Source organism: Esox lucius, chromosome 20, assembly GCF_011004845.1.
Source record: "Esox lucius isolate fEsoLuc1 chromosome 20, fEsoLuc1.pri, whole genome shotgun sequence".
NCBI lineage: Eukaryota > Metazoa > Chordata > Actinopteri > Esociformes > Esocidae > Esox > Esox lucius.
In genome coordinates, this window is record NC_047588.1 from 34,187,938 (window position 1) to 34,209,864 (window position 21,927).

At 46.2% G+C, this 21,927-nt stretch overlaps 1 protein-coding gene across 4 annotated transcripts in view; it reads right to left on the reverse strand.

Annotated features, from left to right (window-relative positions):
- Positions 1 to 21,927, reverse strand: part of zgc:158766 (uncharacterized protein LOC100009641 homolog) — a 42,763-nt gene that overhangs the window by 17,886 nt on the left and 2,950 nt on the right. For 2 of the 4 annotated variants that reach the window (XM_010884450.4, XM_010884449.4), the window contains exons 1-4: positions 18,232 to 18,672; positions 8,779 to 8,976; positions 6,545 to 6,634; positions 5,091 to 6,366 (exon numbers count right to left, since the gene is read on the reverse strand). In XM_010884450.4, the coding sequence (XP_010882752.2) occupies positions 5,091 to 6,366; positions 6,545 to 6,634; positions 8,779 to 8,976; positions 18,232 to 18,300 (1,633 nt within the window). In that variant the 5' untranslated portion in view covers positions 18,301 to 18,672. Of the gene's footprint in view, positions 1 to 5,090; positions 6,367 to 6,544; positions 6,635 to 8,778; positions 8,977 to 18,231; positions 18,673 to 21,927 lie in introns of those variants that run through there. The other 2 variants (XM_010884452.4, XM_034288909.1) reach the window with 2 other exon arrangements.

The following is a 21,927-nucleotide window of genomic DNA, read 5'->3' on the forward strand; positions in this document are numbered from 1 at the left end:
CAGATCATTCCTAGATAAAACAATATCTGTGATGTTTTCGTATTATTAATAAATGTATTTAGCAAGTGCCCTTCTTAAGGGAGCCTTCCATTCAGGATCCTCTAATTCTTTTCCTGATGCGAAGCAACACAGGTTAAGACCACACAGATGCCTGGACTAAAAAGAAATGCAGTACAGAAATCTTGTCAGTGTGGGTCAACAGAGGATGTATAGGATAACTGAAATACACAGCCATCACCTGTCGGGACCCAAATCCATTTGACACCATCTCTGACAGGCCACCCTGTATTGTTCCATCCGGTCCGTCTCTGCCTGGTCCCGTGACACTGATCTCCCCCTCCCTCTCCCCCCTCCCCCCTCCCAGTCGAGCCCAACTATTGTCCGCAGACACTAAATGTACTTCCTGTGTGATTGACTGGCACCGTGCGGCCGGCGCTTCTGTTCACCGCAAGCTTCCCAAAGTGCTTTGTTTTCGCAGGAAGTTGAAAATGTGGAGCAAAGCCTCCCATGCATTGTCTCTGCGCAGAGCCTGGTTGGTATACAGTGTTTTACACCATTCTAAGCCGTCACTGAAGCCAGGACAGGGCCAAACTGTTCTGCCCCACACTGCTGTCTGTTGTGGAGCGAAACCAGTCGAGTTTATCGATGACCTAAACGGTGTGAAACACTGCATCCATCCCAAATGGCACCATGCACACTTTGTTGAGCATGTTTTCGGACCAGGTAAGTGCAACAGGGGGTCATTTGGGACACCGTCAGAAACTCTGCAGGGGAGCAGGGAGGAAGCGATGACTACCACAGCCGTGACCGTCTCAGCTGGTGGTCAGGCTGGCTGGCGTAACACAACCCCTCCTCAGAGTCCAGGAGGCAGGCCATGTTTCCAGAACAAAGTCATGGGCAGAGCCAGTGTTGGTTCCAGTTTCTCAGGTGGATGGCCCCTGCATGAGCACAGGCAGAGTTTTAAAGGGGTTTCTCCTGCATTAGTCTCTGGTGGCGAAAAGGGGGGGGGGGGGGGCAAACAACTGTACCTATTGTACATGAGTAAGTCCGTGGGAACGGAGGAAAGGGCTTGTCAGTTTCCGTGTGTGTGTGTATGTGTCCCTGCTTCGTCTGGTCGGTTATAGGATCCTCTGAGGTTTCCTGTTCACTGTGGCTGCAGTTTTGTGGAGGGTTCTGTGGGAAAAGGTTCCTCTGCTGGCCACTGTTGGACATCTCTGAGGACTCAGACACTATCGGATATTGTAACTACAAGCCTGTCCCCCAAAACATTTGTGACGCTGTGTAAAATGGAAATAAAAACAGAATGCCAAGATGTGCAAATCATTCAAAACCTATATTCAATACAAAATTGTACAAAGACAACATGCGAAGTATTTAAACTGAACATTTTTATTATACCTTGAAAAATATATGCCCACTTGAATTTGATGCCAGCAACATGTTTAAATAAAGCTGGGACAGGGGCAACAAAAGACTGGAAAAGTTGTGTAATACAGAAAAAGAACCTGGTGGAACATCCAATTAACATAACCAATTGGGTCAACTGGCAACAGGTCAGTAACATGATTGGGTATAAAAAGAACATCCCAGAGGATGGGTCTGTCAGAAGTAAAGATGGGGAGGGGTTCACCACTCTGTGGAAGACTGCACGGCAAACATTGCAAATATTTAAGAATAACGTTTCTCAATGTAAAATCGCAGAGAGTTTAGGGATCTCATGATCTACTGTACATAATATCATTGAAAGAGAGGGACAAGGCCGAAAACCAATATTGGATTGCCGTGATCTTCGGGCCCACAGGCAGCTCCACATTAAAAACACAGACAAGATTCTGTAGTGGAAATCACTGCATGGGATCAGGAACACTTCCAAAAACCACTGTCTGTGAGCACAGTACATCGCTGCATCCAGAAATGCAAGATAAAACTGCCAAGCATAGAAACCAGATACAAAGAAGATCCAGAAACGCAGCTGCATTCTCTGGGCCGCTGCATTCGCCATCTTCTTTTAAGATGGACGGAGGTGAAGTGGAGAACTCCTGTGGTCTGACAAATCTAAATTTGAAATTCTGTTTTGTGAATCACTGACGCTGCGTCCTCCGGGCTGAAAAGCACCATCCGGGTTGTTATCAGTGCCCAGTTCAAAAGCCAGCATCCGTAATGGTATGGGGGTGCATTAGTACACATGGCATGGGTGACTTGCACATCTGTGAAGGCACCATTAATGCTGAACAATATATATAGGTTTTGGAGCAACATATTCTGCCATCTAGACAATGTATTTTTCAGGGAAGGCCTTGCTTATTTCAACAAAACCAAACCACATTCTGCACGTATTACAACAGCATGGCTCCGTAATAAATGGGTCCGGGTGCTAAACTGGCAGTCCAGACCACTCATTGAAAACATTTGATTCATTATGAAATGAAAAATATGACAAAGGAGACCCGGAACTGTTGAGCAGCTGATATCCTACATCAAGCAAGAATAGATTAACATTTCACATTCAGAACTACAGCAATTGGTCTCCTCAGTGTTGTTAAAAGAAAAGGAGATGCAACACAGTAATAAACATGCCCCTGTCCCAACCTGGGGGTGTGTTGCTGGCATCAAATTCAATGTATTTTTCCTAAAACAATCCAATTTCTCAGTTTCAACATTTGATATGTGGTCTCTGTACTCTTTTCATTATAAAATTATTTGCACATCATAGCATTCTGTTTTCCGTTGCATTTTATGCAGCATGCCAACCTTTTTAGAAACAGGGTTGTAAATACAGATATGAGTTCAGGGTCATCAACACCAAGATACTTTCATTATGAGTCTTCCAGAGTGTTGTATATAGAGTTTGGCCAACACAGATTCATGAGCCAGTCACTACCTAAACCATCACTGTTACTAAGTTATTACTTATGATTAAGTCCTGTTCAGTTTATTCCTGATACTTTCTAAACCCAATCAAGATGAAACTGAAGTGCAATCTGTTAACACAACACAGAATAGAACTAGAAACATCTGTATGTGCGAATCGATGAAAACACACATCTGTCCACATTACAGCTCTGTCCTGTCCGTTTGGTATGGGTATTAAAACATATTAAACTACAGTATAATATTGCATCCAAATAATTTGGATTTACAATTAATATTTAAATAATTACATATATTGTGTATATACATAAATAAATATATACAGTATCTCACAAAAGTGAGTACACCCCTCACATTTTTGCAAATATTTGATTTTATCATCTCATGTGAAAACACTAAAGAAATGACACTTTGCTACAATGTAAAGAAGTGAGTGTACAGCTTGTATAAAAAAAATGGAACCTGTTCTGTTAAAGTGATGTATGGTCTTGGCCACCGAGCTGCAGCTCAGTTTCAGGGTCTTGGCAATCTTATAGCTTAGGCCAACTTTATGTAGAGCAACAATTATTTTTTTCAGATCCTCAGAGAGTTCTTTGCCATGAGGTGCCATGTTGAACTTCCAGTGACAAATATGAGGGAGTGTGAGAGCAATAACACAAATTTAACACACCTGCTCCCCATTCACACCTGAGACCTTGTAACACTAACGAGTCACATGACACCAGGGAGGGAAAATGGCTAATTGGGCACAATTTGGACATTTTCACTTAGGGGTGTACTCACTTTTGTTGCCAGCGGTTTAGACATTAATGGCTGTGTGTTGAGTTATTTTGAGGGGACAGCAAATTTTCACTGTTATACAAGCTGTTACACTCCTTACTTTACATTGTAGCAAAGTGTCATTTCTACAGTGTTGAAAAGATATAATCAAATATTTACAAAAATGTGAGGGGTGTACTCACTTTTGTGAGATACTATATATATACACACACACACACACACTGTATGTATAGGAATTTTATTAAAAGATGTGGCTTGATCTATGGCTATGAATGCTCCTCTGAATGCTCCTCATCCTATCATTTGGACATCAGGGAAAACCTGTGAGTTAACCCCCCCCCCCCCCCCCCCCCACCCCCCACACACACACACACACACACACACACACAGGACTGCTGAGTCTCTCTTTTCATGGGGTTAAACCAACTCACACTTTCCACATTTCAATACCCGGAAGAGGCATGAAACAAAATGACTCTCTAGACAGATGTGTGTGTGTGTATCTGTGTGTGTGTGTATGGGTATGTGTGTCTATGTGTGTGTGTATGTGTGTTTGTGAGACAGTGTCTTGAACCCGACAACTGAAATAGATGTAAGACCCTTATCCAACAGATGCGCCACACCTGTCACCAAAACATGCATGGATACACACTACCACACCTTGCACACACACACATTACACAGCACACACACAGAAACACACCTCGCACACAAACACACACATTACACACCACACACACACACACACAAACACACCTCACACACACACACACACACATCCACGTACATTACACACCACACACACAGAAACATACCTTGCGCGCACACACACACACACACACACACACACACACACTTCCAGCGGCTTTCAAAAGCAATCAGTCACCACCAATAACAGTCAGCACATGAGCACTACAAGCTGTCTCCTCATGTCAACTGTGAGTCCAAACACAGCTCAGTACGGCACCAGCCCATCCCTGACTGGAGGTCATACTGTAATTACACACTGAACCCACAACATGAAACCTGTCTGACAGAGAGACAGCTTTTCAGACCTGGAGGCCACGTCATCTCAAAGGGGTGAGCTGACGTCCTTGTAGAGTGTTTTGATCCGACCTCCTTGGGACCCGACGCCAGCGAAGGGGTTGGCTCAAGCTCACTCTTGACAAGCCAAGTTCTACATTTTTACGAATGTTTGATTGCTCTCACTTTCTTCCCCCTCAGGCCCTAATGACACAGCTGTATTGCGAGGCAGTGACTCAGACTGCCTAAAATAATCTTTTGATGGAAAAGTACATTAAACAACAAACATTGGCAGCAGACTTGAATCCATCCTAACTCCATGTCTTGATGAGAGTCACATTATAGAGGCCCATTTATCAAACCGCATGCAGCTATTGGCTAAACAGTCAGAGCGTTACAATATAAAACACATATACCTGGCTCCTCTCTAACTGGGTTGCTGCTCCTCTTCTCTGAGCTCGGGGCCTCCAGGTCCAGCCGGCCAAAGCGCAACGCGTAGCCGTTCATCAGCTTCTTGGGCGATGGCAGGTTGCTACCACTGGCAGAGCCTCCTGAGGAAGAGCGCGCTCTGTGACCTTTGACCTGTGCTGCCTTGTTAGTCCTCTCTAGAGACTTAGAGCGCCTGTCCGCACGACTCTCCAGACCCCCCGCGTTCCTCAGCCCCTTCTGCAGGTAAAGGAGGGGTGTGCCCGGAGAGAGTCGGGGTAAGCTCGGGTCACCCCCGAGCCACGATCTGGCCCCCACTAGCCTGACCCCGCGGGGTCCTGGCTCTCTCTGAGCTGGGGTGGAGGGGCTGCCCGGCGTCACGGCTGGGGACAGGTGGTCCCCCCTGGGACTGAGGGGGCCTCCTGGGCCGTGCTCCGGTCCTTCCTCCAGGATGGACTCGGAACTGGAGCCCAGATTCATGGGGTTCTGCAAGGCCTCCATGTAGGACTTCCGGAACAGTCTCCGAGTCTCGAAGGACACAGAGTCCCTGGGGTGGCGGGGGCGCCGGGGGCTGGGGTTACTGAGGTCTGTGTTGAACGACGAGGTCCTGGTCCTCTCCCTGTTTCCACCGCGGCCCTCCTCCAGCCCCCCCCGGCCGGGACCTTCCTCCCCAGACAGCCTCTCCGTCTGGGGGTTGCTGGAGGAGTGATGAGGAGCTCTCAGAACGTGGTTCTGCTCCTCTAACCGGTAAAGTCCTGCTGGATCCTGTTGGGATCTACTGCCAGTGCGGTTGTGGTCCGACCCAACCAGGACCTCCGCGGTCGGCGTAGCAGGCTCTGAGAAGGTGGAATCTGCCCCCTGGGAGTAAAGCGACTCGTGGGAGCTGAGGTGTGAATCCAGGGTCCCCGTGGATCCGGAGGTACTGCAGGCGCTCAGTTGACCCCGGAAGCCGGCGCTGCCACGGCGAGCCTGCATTATGGCGTCGGCCGTGCTGCTGACGAACAGAGGACTCACCACGTTCTTCCACGGCGTCCGGTACACGACCGGTCCGGTAGTGAGTAGGCAGTTCTGCAGCGGCTGGAGGTTTCGCTCGCGGGTCACATTCTGCAGGAACTCAGTGGTGAAGACGTTGCCGTACATGCTCTCCGGGACGGGGATCTCGGCGATCGCCTGGCCACTGGCCGACAGACATTTTATGACCAGCTTGGCAGCCTTGCGACCCAATGGAACCACCTGGAGATAAAAGTCTCCCTGCTTCAGACGGACCTAGACAGGAGATGATGACATTTGCGTTCAAATTTTGATAATTATTATTTATTAAAAATGTTTTACTTTATTTTTTCTATTATAATTTATTAAGATGTTCAGTCCTTATCCGGTGTCAGCTACTCTGTTTTTTTGTCTGCTCTGTTACTACAGAGTGTGGGTAAAATCATCTGTAAACCTTGTGGAGTGGAGCGAGCTGCAGGACCACTTTCTCATTGATGCAGAGGGGCCAACCCTCATGATAGAACAGCAAACCACGAAACCGGACCTAGAGACAGGAGAGAGGGGGAGAGAGAGAGGGGGAGAGAGAGAGAAAGAGAGAGAGAGAGAGAGAGATAGGAAGCACATATAGTCAGAATTTGATGCGCAAACTGTACAGGTTGCTTGTCATATTTCCTAGGTGTGAAAGCACATGGATGAAAAATGTGGGAACTTTTTGTCTCAAACCGCATACTAGTTCGCATAAAGCCTTGGTCAAAAGTAGCTCCCTATAGGGAATGGGATGTTGGGAAAATGTATTGAGCTGGACAAAAATCTGATAAATTGTTACTGGTCACACCATTTCACATTCATCGAGAGAGGTTGGCATTCTCTATTCATTGCACTTGACTGATTGGCCATTCTCTTTCTGCTGTCAATCCTCTAAACTGATTCCTCATTCTTGGAGGCTAGCAATAACTACCCCCTCAGGCCGGGTTACTATACCAACCACCATACAAATTGTAACTGACACTATAGTACAAAGGGCTTACAGTATCTCCTGAAGACTCACAATATCTCCTGAATACTCACAGTATCTCCTGAAGACTCACAGTACATCCTAAAGGCTCACAGTACATCCTAAAGGCTCACAGTACACCCTAAAGGCTCACAGTATTTCCTGAAGAATCACTGTATCTCCTGAAGAATCCCAGTATCTCCTGAAGGCTCACAGCATCGCCTGAAGGCTCACAGTATCCCCTGAAATCTCACAGTATCTCCTGAAAAATCACTGTATCTCCTGAAAAATCACTGTATATCCTGAAGAATCACAGTATCTCCTGAAGGCTCACAGTATCTCCTAAATAATCACTATATCTCCTGAAGAATCACAGTATCTCCTGAAGAATCACAGTATTTCTTTTGACACCTGAGGCTAAGCCTCTCACACAGAGGAGTTTTTTCTCAGTAGCTTGCCATGGCTGGAAACTATTGGGCTGTCCGGTGCTATCAGGCTATCGTCACAGTGTAATCACAGCAAAGATTAATTCAGACTTAAGGGCCTCAAGGACTGGCTATGGACATGTGGAGCCGTCTAACCCACAGCAATCAAAGCTGCTGGGAGAGGCTGTATTAGATTACAGCCCAGAGCCCATAGCCTCTCAGCTCTCAGACAGACCTGTTTTCAGGCTCTATTCAGAGCTAGTGAAGTGTCCCAAGTGACTCCTTATTCTCTAAATAGTGCACTACCTTTGACCTGGATCCACAATGTGCCGCTACATAAAGGGGTAGTTTGACATTTGGAACTCAGTTTTCCCTCTGCCTGTCCGGAGCAGGATGGCTGGATGGCTTTCAGACTGAACAATGATCAACTCTGTCCTACTGCTTTGCCCCCCATCCTTTCAGCAAAGTTATTCCCACTCCTGTTCTCTTTCTTTCTCTCTCTCTCTCTCTATCGCTATATTCTCACATTCTGACATTTTCCGGTCTGTTGAAAAACATTATTTTCACCATCTGTTCCATATCTTTTAACTACAGTGTGTCTTCAGAGGGAGTACAGTCAGGGGAGGTCAATGTTCACACAGCCAGTCTCTGGTACTTCTACAGTCAGGGGAGGTCAATGTTCACACAGCCAGTCTCTGGTAGTTCTACAGTCAGAGGAGGTCAAGGTTTACACAGCCAGTCTCTGGTAGTTCTACAGTCAGAGGAGGTCAAGGTTTACACAGCCAGTCTTTGGTAGTTCTACAGTCAGAGGAGGTCAAGGTTTTTCACAGCCAGTCTCTGGTAGTTCTACAGTCAGGGGAGGTCAAGGTTCACACAGCCAGTCTCTGGTACTTCTACAGGAAGGGGAAGACTGGAAAAATAGCTGCCTGTGTTACACATTTCCGAACGATTACATTTTCCTTCTGACCTCTGTTGCTTTGAAGTGCTCTGGCTGTCTCAAAACAAAACCCTATCCATTTCAAATGATATAATATCAGTTATTTACAATGTTGCAAATAACAAATAGTTACGAGTCCTGAAGACAAGGGCAGATAACAGACCACAGGATACTGGTCATGTTCACTCCATTACTTGTGCTTCAGTGGCTGCCCTTTCCCACGGCTACGGCTGATCTGACAGCACCCCCCCCCACCCCCACCACCACCACCGTCTCTCTGTCCGCCTCTCACTCATCACGCCACCATGCCTTCCGTCTGTCTATCCACTCACACGGGTCTCCTGTTGGACACTCTGTAGGATCCTCTTGGCAGGAATCAGGAAGTCGATGAGGCAGCGGAGTCCGTCGCCACGGTACTGTCTCTCCACCACGCCGAAGAGCTGCCACAGGACGGTGGACGCGGTGGCGCCGAACGGTGGGTACAGCGCAGACAGGGTGCTCTGGATGCAACTGTCCAGGGACTCAGAGTCCTGAAGGGGAACACGAACAGGAAGGAGACGACCACTGTTAATACATACATGTCCGGGGCACTACATTCCCTGAGCGCAAAGTTAACATAAGCAATTGTTTCAAGATACATTTTGCATGGATCATTTAGACGTTTTATATGTAGCTTTCCCCCCCCCCAAAATCATGGAAAATGATTTTATATTTCAGTGAGAGTGCCTCTAGTGGTATTGTGACTGAAGAGAGGGCGTGTTTCGTTGGCGGATGAGTAAGAAGGTGCGCAGAAACATGTGTGCGGACATTTTGGAAGGTCTCATCTGAGCTCCTGTCTTTTAGAGGAACATTACACATGACCTTTCGAAAAAATGTTCCTTGCTTGAGGCCAACATACAACCTTGCATGAAACGCCTTTCTAAATCAGAGAGAGAGAGAGCCCTTGGCAAGGCAGAGCTAACCCCGCACGCCCAGGTGAGAACAAGGCGTCTAGCAAGGAGGCCTCCTATCGGTCACGGTGTGAGGAAGTGCCCATTCCAAGTAACGGGAGGCTATTTGGGACACGTCCCCGTTGTTTCTGTGTTGAACTTTCTCAGGCAGTCCGGTGTACATGGTTATCAGTGGAGGAGCCCAGTGTGTTCCATTCCACTGTTGTTTCCCACTGTGGAAAGACAGGTGGACTTGTTTGGCCTTGGTGATGTCACCGTGGCCCCATGGCTGGCTGGAGGGGGTGGGGTCAGGGGCCAAGCAGTCAACAACACGTCTACCGGGCCTGTCACGAGGTTCATCCCACAACCACAGGCACCAGCTTGTGTCCCGAATGGCACCCTATTCCGTAGGCTGTGCACTGACCTACTTATGACACGGTCCACAGGTCGATGTGTCCTGGAGGGGAGCTATCTGGAGCCCGGGCCATGTCCGCTAGGACAGGTCATCCTCATTCAGACACACTAAAATCCCCTAACACCCCTGGGGAGGTCATAATGTGTTCCTAATGCACGCTGACCTAGAACGACGTGCTCGGTCACGGGGGTCGGCGCCATGGAAACGAACACCACGGTGCATTTCTGGGTCCACCCCGGGTCACATAAACTTAGCAGCATGCAGTCATTGCATCTGAAGGGATAGGTTTCGTTACTCTGTGCCATGATTGGCCGCCGGGGAAGACCCACTCCTCCGCAGACACAATACAGGGTGGACTGGCGCAGGTCCGGCCCGGGGAGGGAGGGACTGGACTTTCCAGGACCCGTGTTTTTGTCGGCTTTTCTCTGGCCATGACGTCACCTGGCCAGATGTTTCCCCTGTCACTGATGGAAATGGCACGATGGAGGATGTGTCCTGCGACCTGATGACTTCCTGGGGAGCACAAGCGTATTTCTGTGTGCGTGCGTGTAGATGTGTGCGCGGACGTGTAGATGTGTGCGCGGACGTGTAGATGTGTGCGCGGACGTGTAGATGTGTGTGCGGACGTGTAGATGTGTGTGCGGACGTGTAGATGTGTGTGCGGACGTGTAGATGTGTGTGCGGACGTGTAGATGTGTGTGCGGACGTGTAGATGTGTGTGCACGTGTAGATGTGTGTGCAGACGTGTAGATGTGTGTGCGCGTGTAGATGTGTGTGCGCGTGTAGATGTGTGTGCGGACGTGTAGATGTGTGTGCGGAGGTTTAGATGTGTGTGCGGACGTGTAGATGTGTGTGCGGAGGTTTAGATGTGTGTGCGGACGTGTAGATGTGTGCGCGCGTGTAGATGTGTGTGCGGACGTGTCAAGCCCCAAGGTACCAAACCCAAAACATACCGGAAAACAGCCTCTGTCCGTGTGTTGGGACCTGCTGGACGATTTGATGGTGCTACGTCATGCCAAAATTACTGACGGTCCATCACAAAGGGAGCCCTATTCCCTATCGGGTGCACTATAGTGTGGCAATAAAGGTCGTGCAGTAGAAGACAGCGTGTCCTTTGGGATCTGGCCGGCACTGTACACCCAGAGACCTGCTGGCTATAAGTCCATCATCTAAACCAGCAGGTATTAAACTGCTAAGACACAAAACTGTCACATCAAACGATTAACACATTCTCAGAGCAATTCCAACCACGCTAAATTGTCCAATCCACATCGCACTCCCCGAAACACCCTATCAAACACAACAGTCCAAAAATTAGATTTTTCACATTTTCCAAATGGTTTCTTTGGTATTTTTCCATGATTCCAAAGGGACCGGAAGGGTGTTGCCACTGGTGTACATGTAACCAGCCCAGTACAAGGTCCCCGATGCCCTCTGGCTGTTGTGCTCTGGATGCCCAAAACCGTCAAACAAAACTCCCACCTCAGTCAGCTGGTTTCAGACAGGCTTTAAACCCAACCCAAAACGTCTCTCTTTGGTCAGGCTATGACCGCATCCCTAATCGCACCTCATTCATTGTAGTGTGCACTTCTTTTGCCAGGACCACCAGGTGGACTACAAAGGGAATAGGGTGGCATTTGGTTGGCAGTATTACTCACTAGTGGTGCAGGGAGTAGAAGAATAACGTGGCATTTACTGAAGGGAACAATGGCACTACATGGTTTTAAAATGGCCCAGAGAGACAAGAGACAGAGGGAGCGAGAGACAGAGACAGAAAGATGGAGTGAGAGACAGAGAGAGTGAGAGCAGTTCTAATGGTTCTAAAACTGATAAGATTTTAGCCAGTTGACAACTATTTAAATACAGACATTTTACTGTACAATTAGCATGAATTAACAGAAAATATCTGTAGGGAATGTTAATGTTTTAACTATTTTTTTTCTACAACATTGTTCCAAGTGCCTGAGATATTCCCCATTAAAACTGTCTCAACTGTCTGTCTATCAGTTTGCATTGACTTGTAGTCTCCTCATTCTCTCTTCAGATGCTGGAAATTCTACACCCACACAGCCAACCCTAAACCCACTGTTTCTCCATGTGGAATAGCTAATACTATCCCGGTATCGTTTGGTAAGGGAAAGAAGAAGAAAAAAGTGGTCTTGTAAACATTTGAGACAGGATTCTGACACTTTAAATCAGCTGTTTTCAAATGTCAAAGTGACTGAGACAGTCCGTGTGTGAGTGTCTGGACAAACTAATAGGGGAAACTCACTGCTCTGGACTAACAGGGAAACTCACTGCTCTGGACTAACAGGGAAACTCACTGCTCTGGACTAACAGGGAAACTCACTGCTCTGGACTAACAGGGAAACTCACTGCTCTGGACTAACAGGGAAACTCAAGAGAAAACTAGTAGCTGTCCCCGTCAACAAGCGTTCCTGTGTCAGAGCGAGGTGATTTAATGTTTACGATGACGTGTTCCTCTGTCTCCTGAACATGTCCCATGTTGTTGAGGGGCCCCAGGGAGAGACATTACTGACCAGACTTTTCAGTACCAGGCCCTTACGTTACACCTGAACAGCCACGGTTATCAGGGCAAATGTTTGGTACTACTGTTTGGAAATCTCCACCGTGTTCACAGGCCTCCAGACCGCAGTACTGTGTAAGTCAGGAGAGAGTTGGGAGGCGTGTGCATTTAGCAGTGGTGTCTGTAACCTGTCCTCCTAAGTTTCCTTGGATAGTGAGACTGCAAACATATGCTCTTACTGAATTGTACATTTGATTGCTGGGCTGAAATAAAACATTTAAGATGTGTCTACTTGCGTCGGTACTCACAAAATGCTAATTTGTTTGGGCCTTAGTGTTAAGTCTAGGGTTGAAATGAGGTTTGGAATTAGGGTTAGGTTTAAGTTGAACCATTATAGGTTAGGTTAACAAACAGCAGCTGATAAATGTATATATACAAACACCCACTCACACACACACACACACACACACTACATACAAAAACAAAAATACACGCAGTGTTTATGTTTTGATTTGTTGCATCAAGCCTGTATAGCGAGGAACACAACACAACACAACCCCTGGTAGCGGAACCCTGAAAAAAGGATTTGACCCGACTTACCACAGCAACGGAGCTTTAAATAGGTTTAAATAGCGACCAGTGTTAAACCCCAGGGTGGGAAGAAGTATTGCCTGCTGAAATGCTACTACGCGTGTCACCCTAACCCCTTCGTTAACCCACTGTCCTATGGACCCTGGTCAAAGCAGTGCACAATGCGGGGAATAGTGTGCCACTTGGGACACGCAGTGTGGCTGTATGACTAGCCCCAGTCCTTCAGTAAGTCCTGACTGGGAGTGAACTACAGCGTCCCACCCTTTCTGATCCCAGGTATTTACAGCAGGCTGTATGAGGTAGCATGTGTGTGTGTGTGTGTGTGTGTATGGGACAGTGGCCCGGTAATTACTAGGTTGTGTCGGAGGATCCAGGTGGGACAGACATCTGGTTCACAAACAGGCAGGACAAACAAACCAAACCCGCAGCCTAAAGGTTCCACCTTAAACAATACGCACGCAGAGTTAGTAGGAAGACAGACACGCGGAGCACTGCGCCAAGGACACCAACGACACCCTGTTCTCACTAGGGTGCACTACTTCAGGGGAGAAGCCGTTGTAGGGTAGCATTGCACCTGATTGGAAGTAGGGGGCTATTTGGGACGCACACTAACCATCTTGGTTTGACCTCAGCTGAGTGAAAAATAGAGTGATGTCCTGTTCTGTAATTAGGCCCATTCTGAAAGGGAGAAGGAGTGCTTCTGAAGTCTCGTGTGGTTTCACTGTAACGGGTGCTGAGAACAAGGCAGACACACACACCAAACATACACGCACACACACACAAACACACCCCAACCCCAACATACACACACACCCACAAACATACATTGCCCAGGCAATACAGCTGTTCTGTCAAACAGGTGAAGAAGTAATTAGCAAAGCCTGTTTAAAGCCATCTATCTACAGTAGTTGGCCTCAAGCTATTTCATTTCCTAAACGATGATTTCATTTTGTGACTTTTTCTGAAGTTGGAGTGTAAGACCAGCGTATGAATGATTAAACAACATTAAATCACCTTAGGCTAGTTATCTAGCATGTGTGCCATCTTCTGCAATATATCACCTACAGGAAAGCCCTCACATGAACACGTCTCCATGGGCTCTGTCAAATTTCATCTCTACCTGGGACATAAAATCTCTGAGAGACTGATAAAGACAAAGACAGACAGAAAGACAGAGAGATAGAAAAAGACGTACAGAAAGACAGAGAGGGAGGCAGGGAGAGAAAAAGACAGTGACAGAGACGGACAACGGACCAAGACAGACAGAAAGACTGAATGCAGGGAGAGAGGTTTGAGGGGAGAAAGAAAGAAAGAAAAGAGGAAAGAGAAAAGGAAAGGAAAGACTGTGCGAGAGAGGGAAAGAGAGAAAGAGACAGAGACACACAGAGACGGAGAGCGACAGATCGACAGGAAAGTGAGAGGCAACAGACACATTTAGTGGGTCAGAGACACAAAAGGAGCTGCGCACCAGGCCTCCAGTGGAGCATGAAGCCTCCAGGAGAGTGGAACAGCCCGGGAGAGAGCCCCCATACAGACAGCTCCCTAACCGCTAACCAGCTATCAGCTAGCTAGGGGGCCAACAGACAAAGCGGTAGTGTGTCCAAAAACGTTACATTTATAGTGAACTACTTTTCCATACTGGGATTTCCTAAGGGACCGAGTCAAAAGTGGCGCCCTACATAGGGGACATTATACTTGGGACGTAGGCCCGAGTGGACAAAGACGACACAGGGGTGCACAAACACAGACCTGCTCCACAGCCAGGTGCCAGGAGGACCACAAAGGAGTCTAGGAGGTAGGAGAAACATTCCCATCAGATCAAAGAGCTTATCTGTCTGAATCCCCTTTTGATCCACCGATGGTGAATGCGATGGGAAATATAATCCAGATTGAAGGAGGAAAAACAATGTGCTGGTGGTCTCAAAAGGGCAAACACTTTAAGGCCATGGCGACCTGGTACGGTATGGTCTTTGAAGGTAAGATACTGCCAAATTACCTTGTTTCCCAAACTATGGGTCGCGACCCAATGTGGGGTCAACTGATAAGAAAATGGGGTTATGAGAGAAAATGTGTGTATGGGGGCAGGGGATGTAGAGAGCATCTTACCATTTAGAACAGACTGGACAGGACCCTAAAGAAACCAAAAACACCCCAGGCACTAAATCCGACCGGGGAAATATTATCTTTTTTTTCCCAATGGTATTTCCAAATACCATTCCAAAACAGTTCCAACCCTACTTCCTTCAGATTGCAATACTATCACAAATCAGACCGTCAAGGCTTCAATTATGAGAGTAAACACTGGCTGTAGACTAAATCACTTTTTTTTTACATGGTTGGGGTCAACAATTTTTTTTTTAAATACCAAAATGAGGTCACAAAACAAAAACAGCAGTAGGTCCTTTCATAAAAAGACAGATTGAAGGGTAATGAATGGGAACAGGAAACAGAAAGGGCTTGGTGCTAGGGGTGTCATGAGTCCTCAGAGCAGAGTGGATTACTAATGGAAATCTTACTAACGGGAAATTAAATCAAGTAGTGAGGCGCTCGACTTAAATAGAACAGGGACTAGAGTTAGGACTGAAATCACAACCATCACATCCTCAACTAACTCTTTTGTGGGTTGGCTTCAGCAGTGCTCCACCGCAATTAAGAAAGCACGCAAGAGTGCAGACAAGCACCAAAGCACACGCCCTCATGCACACACTCAGACTCAAACGCACTCAAACACTCTAACCTACATTAAAGCAGTATGATGGCCAATTGTAAAAAACAAGCTGTTTTCGAATAATCTTAGCAGATTAAGTTAACCCCTCTAAAACAATACGCTTATTGTGTTAAACTATTTAAAAACAACAGTAATTCTATGACATAATTGAATCAGGTCAACAGAAGGACAGGGAGGAGACAGTTATACAGACAGACATGGATGTTTCACAGGAGCTGATCATTCACAGAAAACCCATCTGGGTCAATACATACAGTCACACTGAGAAAACATTTAAAAAAGAAATCACTGATCCTGTACAATATACTATGTCATTTTTTGGGGGTTCCTGAGGTTTCTGAGACCAGGCGCTAAATATCTTTGTTCTACAGGATGTCCACAGAGGGGTCAGGATGTTGTTTGCCTGCAACCTCTCACAAACCTTCCCGGCCATACAGGATGTGACATCACTAACACATTGTACTACCGTGCCCAGCATGATGCCTAGATAGGGAGACTGACCAAGAACAACACAGCAACAACAGGATCCCTCAAGCAACCCGACCAGTGGTGATTACAGACAGGCTACAGTCATACAACCAGACCAGTGGTGATTACAGACAGGCTACAGTCATACAACCAGACCAGTGATGATTACAGACAGGCTACAGTCATACAACCAGACCTGTGGTGATTACAGACAGGCTACAGTCATACAACCAGACCAGTGGTGATTACAGACAGGCTACAGTCATACAACCAGACCAGTGGTGATTACAGACAGGCTACAGTCATACAACCAGACCAGTGGTGATTACAGACAGGCCACAGTCATACAACCAGACCAGTGGTGATTACAGACAGGATACAGTCATACAACCAGACCAGTGGTGATTACAGACAGGCTACATTCATACAACCAGTCTAGTGGTGATTACAGACAGGCCACAGTCATACAACCAGACCAGTGATGATTACAGACAGGCTATGGCCTGTACAGGCTACATACAACCAACAATGCATGTTAAATCTGACATGATAACGATTGAAATCCATTAAACAACATTAAACGGGAATAAATACTAACAAAGCTCCCAGTCCTTGTGTTCAATGCTGGAGGACGTGGTTGGTGAAGTGCAGTATAACATTTACATTTTAGCCAGTTAGAGGATGCTCTTATCTAGAGTGACTTACATTAAGTGCATACATTTAAAATGAGCTAGATAAAACAACAGTGTAACCTCTCTGAAATGTACAAGTGCTAGGTGCAAGGACAGACCATCTATGACATCAAAATGATAGTTGAAACTGTGTTTTAAGGCTTTTACATTTACTTTGTTTATAAACACTGGAGTAAATAAAGCCAGTTTGGGACAAAGTTTAAATTAAGCTCATGAGACATTTATGATAATGGAAAAATCTATGGATAAATATAATTAATTTAAAGGTCCAAAAACGTATGTATTCCTGATAGCCCCTAGTAAGACCCAAGAGAGTTGCAAGCATCATCGATATATGTGGTACACAGCCTTGATACTGAAAACCACAAAAAACTAAGCAGCATCAGGTAGTGGACATAATACAATAAACATTTGATGAAACTGTAATAGTCACCATTGCACGGACTATGGCAAACTTTCCCCTAACTTTCCAAAGAAAATAAAAAACAAAATTAGAACCATATGGAAGATTCACAGAATCTTCAGGGATAAAGAAAATACATCCTTGACTGACAATAGTTTAAAACGCTTCACTTCTAAGAATCTCATCTTCAGAAAAGGACAAATGCTTAACATTTACATTTAAGTAACTTAGCAGTTGCTCTTATCCAGCCTGACGCATAGTACCGACTGCATACATTTTCTTTTTGTACTGGCAACCTATGGGAATCAAACCCACAGCCCTGTCTTTGTCAGCCCCATGCTCTACTGAGCTTAGTGGGACCATAAACAGCGCTGATGGGAAACTGTAATTGGGTTAAAGGAGTCAGCCTATCAAGATATCAAGCAGCTGCCAAACAACATACTGGACCAGTCTGACCAGCAGAGAGTCCAGCATTCAAACACCAATGACAAACCGGAGCGGTAGCGTCTCTCAGGAGGTTTGGACAGTCAGGTTGTTCTGCCCTCTGAGTCTAGGCTGCAGCTGGCTGACCAGTACAGGACAAGACTTCAGCCAAGCACGCATGGACACGCGCATGTGGACGCAAGCATTGACACACCAGCTCACACACACATACACACACACACACACAAAACACACACTCAGACTAACAAAATACCAGCTGCTTAGATATCTGTAAAGTGAAGGACACATCTGATGACTGTGAAACAATGAACACAGATACAGACACAGGGCAAATGGGCACGACATCTAAAATTAGCTCAACTTTTAAAAAGAACGACATTTGTTTAAAGTCAGAAGTCTTAGAGCTGTAACGCTGAAAGAAGTAAGTCGATATTTACAAGGAAGTTGCTGAGATCCAGCAGGTCCAACTAAATTGTGCCTGTAGCTTATGAACAAGAATTTTACTTCAGGCTACAAGGTTCAGTCCCACTTCAAAATCACCAGGCAATAAAAAACACTTGACTTCAGACATTTACGAAGTCTCCTCACCTTAATGCTCAGGTAGTTGTCACAGCTCCTGGACTTGGCTCTGGAGTGCATTTTGCCAAGTGCCAACATTTAGATACAAAGGACAGCACCAAACATAACTTAATAATAAATAAGAATAAAGCACCAAAGGTAAAATCCAGGGTAATTCCAGTGGATGACGGTGGAATCATTGCTATAGGACAGACATGTCCAGAGCCATGTTAGTATCTCTGGCCATGATCCCCCTTTCGTCTGTTTCTCTTGATGTTACTTTGTCTCTCTCTGTGTCCTTGTCTTACTCTGTCTGTCTGTCTCTCTCTCTCTCTCTCTCTCTGTCTCTCGCTTTCTGTCTCTCTCGGTCTGTCTCTTTCTATGCCTGTTCCTCTCCTTCTCTGTGGTGAACAGCACTGCTGGGCAGCCAGTGTTCGACTAAACTCCAGTGGGAGCGTGAGAGAGGCAGCAAGCTGAGTTCCCTCTCCCCATCCCTCCCTCCCTCCCTCCCTCCCTCTCCCCATCCCTCCCTCCTCCCCACCCTCTCCCCATCCCTCCCTCCCTCTCCCCATCCCTCCCTCCCTACCCGCTGCTACTGAAGCCTCTCTCTCTTCCACTCTTTGTGTCTCTCTGTCTCTCTCCCTGTCTGTCTCTCTACCTTTCCGTCTCTCTCTCTCTGTCTCTTAAACTTTCTGTCTCTCTCTCTGTCTCTTTACAATCTGGATAATGCATACTGATACAGGTCCTCTGGGCCATTCAGAAAACACACAACCTGACCTGCACAGAACAACAATAACCCTCTACCCCCCCCCTTCACTTCACTGCCCGGCAGGGGTAGTACACCCCCACGACCCCCGACCCCCCTCACCACCACACACCCTGATGGTCTCTCTTTGTCCCGTCAATACAAATGGACTAGAGTTTCAGCTTATTCTGCTGCTTTTCAAAAGGAGGTGGGAGACAGACAATGAAAAGAAGACATCTGCATAGCACTGGTCGTGGTCGCAGGTCAGACAGTACAATAGTGCACCCTTAAATCTTGTAAGGGGGGGACAACTAATCCTTGAACTGCCCCTGACAGACCAGTGACGCATGCGGGTCATCTCCCCTGTCCGGAAAGAAAGATGTGACATGTTCAAAACAGATTACCCTTTACAAGTGCCTTTCAATCAAGGAATTACCTTGACTGTTAATGTTAACTTGACTAGCTCAAACTCTTTGACCCAAGAGGCAAAAAACATGAAATCATCAGTTTCACTAGACGCGTAGACGTTGTTTTACAAAGCAGTGTGTCTTTGCACTCAAACTCAGCGGTTTCTCATTAACGCCATGCTGACGTGAACATGGATAAAACCTCAGAGAAACACAACCGAAGCAGACGGGGATCAGGAGTGTTCTCAGACTTCACTGGAATGTGACGGACACAACTGTCAGGGCAACACACGTTCTGTCCATTAAATCTGATCCCAATGGATCTCAAACCAAAACATAGGAAATCCTTGTTCAGGAAAGGGTGTGAAGGTGCTGAGAACGGGATCTGTTTATGAAATGGGGATTACACACAACACATAAAGGCAGAAACGGGGACCAGAAAGCATTTTCAGTCATGTTCTCCTTGCACACGGAGTAACATTTTTACATATATCACCACAACAAAAACTTCACCAACTGACTCCCTGCCCTCCTCCCCCATTTGTTTTCCATCAGATAATTTCTGGGAGCGTGTAACAACAAACCATGCCCTCCTTCATCTCTCGGTCTCCCCCCCCCGAGCCCAACTGGTCTCTCCTCTCTGACCACCAGGAGGGGCCTCTGTTCACCATGCTATTTAGGATGCAGCCTCTTTGAGTATTTAAATACTGCTTTTGATTTAAGAGCCTGCTGATGCACTGGAACAAACAGGAAACATTCATCTCTGACACCAACGTCATAGGTGTTATTTCGTCATGATGTACTCAGGACTCACGGAAAGAGACTGGCCATATAAATGAAGGGGTAAATAAAATAAACATGATTTGTTGTTGGATTATTACTACAATGTAGCTATTTCATTTCATTTTGAAAGATTAAAAAAGTGTATAAAGCCCTTTGTTTGTTTCCAAGGGTTTACATTCCGAACAGCCAAGTCAATGCGTGTTGTACTGTAAGACAAACATTTCAAAGCTCCTGTCATCTCCAGAGGTTTTTTCACTGTCCAAGGGCAGTTAAAAATAACCCTAATTTATACCTCTTCTGGTAAACAATCTTTGTTGGGATGCAGAACAACAGATAGTGCTGTCCCACGGGGGCCAGAAGATCTGATAAATCCATCTGGGGGATGAATTACACTTAGGACAATACAGACACAACACAGGAGACGTCCCAGATGAAACCCTAATTTCCAACAAGTACCCTATTGCAGCCCAGGGCCCATATGACTGTGGAACAATGTAGTGCAGTTGATAGGAAATATGGTGCCATTTGGAACACTACCTATATCATCATCATCCTCTTCATTAAGGTAATTTACGGTAACGGCTGCCTACACAGGAAGTGGAGGAACACACATTCGTCATACCATAAGGGCAGGTTTCCAAAACAATGTGTGGTTTGGTATCAGATTCCTAAATAGCTATGACTGAAAAATTAACTACTAGTGGTCTGTATACTGTACATGTAAATGCAAACACACACACACTGACAGGCACAGACACACACACACACACACTCGCACATGCACTTTTGAATTCCCTTAAAGTCTCATAGACGTGTTCCGAGGTCAGTTTGTGGTGAAGTTGACCATCACTATTTACAAACTGGGGATATCACACACACACACACACACGCACACACACACACACACACACATGCTCACCCATCTGTGGAATGTGACACTTCAGTCCAACCTCAGTTACGAGTGACCCAGAGGGCCAGCCAGCCAGGCCAGGCCACCCACCTGCTATTGTCCCACAACCTTAACTTTAAACCCAGTACTCATTCATTTCCCTCAGATGTGTTATATTAGACCCACACAATCCAATTCAGATGTGGACGACTACATAGAAATACTAGCTGAACAGTAGTATTTATCAATCATTTACTTTGAACCCCTTAATAAGCAAAATCAATCCGTTTGTGATGTTTTACGTACGCCAGTTAAACAGCCTGAACCATAATAACAGAACCCAGAAGCCAAGAATAACACCCCAGGCCAAAACGTGTTTTATATGAAACACAAGTCCCAATGAGCAGTCCATTTCTTCTGAATAAGCTGTTGTGTCCATGACATGGCGATAAATATCTAGTCAGGTGACAGGAACACAATCCTCAGAGTCTCATTGTGACCATCAGGCCGTGTGATTTAAAGCCAACAGCTGAAGAAACCCATACCAGAACCCTTGTCTTAACCGCTTCTCAAGAGACACGTTTTGCTTATTCATTCAAATAACACCGAAGCGAACCAATAGGACTCAATGTATATGACCGCAATATTGGATGCACATCAGTTTTTCACACAATGTACCTGACAACATACTGAAGGCGTGTACAGGAACTCAGTGTGAAACCATTATCCATCATTATGTATCGTACTGTAGAGGATGCTCTTTCGGTTTGTCCACACAATCGTTTTGTTTGCACTGAATTGAATGGACCCCAGCAATAGGGAACCTCAATAGGGAACCAGTCAAACTACTTGCCTGGTTTTAACAGGAAAACCTAAAGACAACACATGTACAGATGCAATCT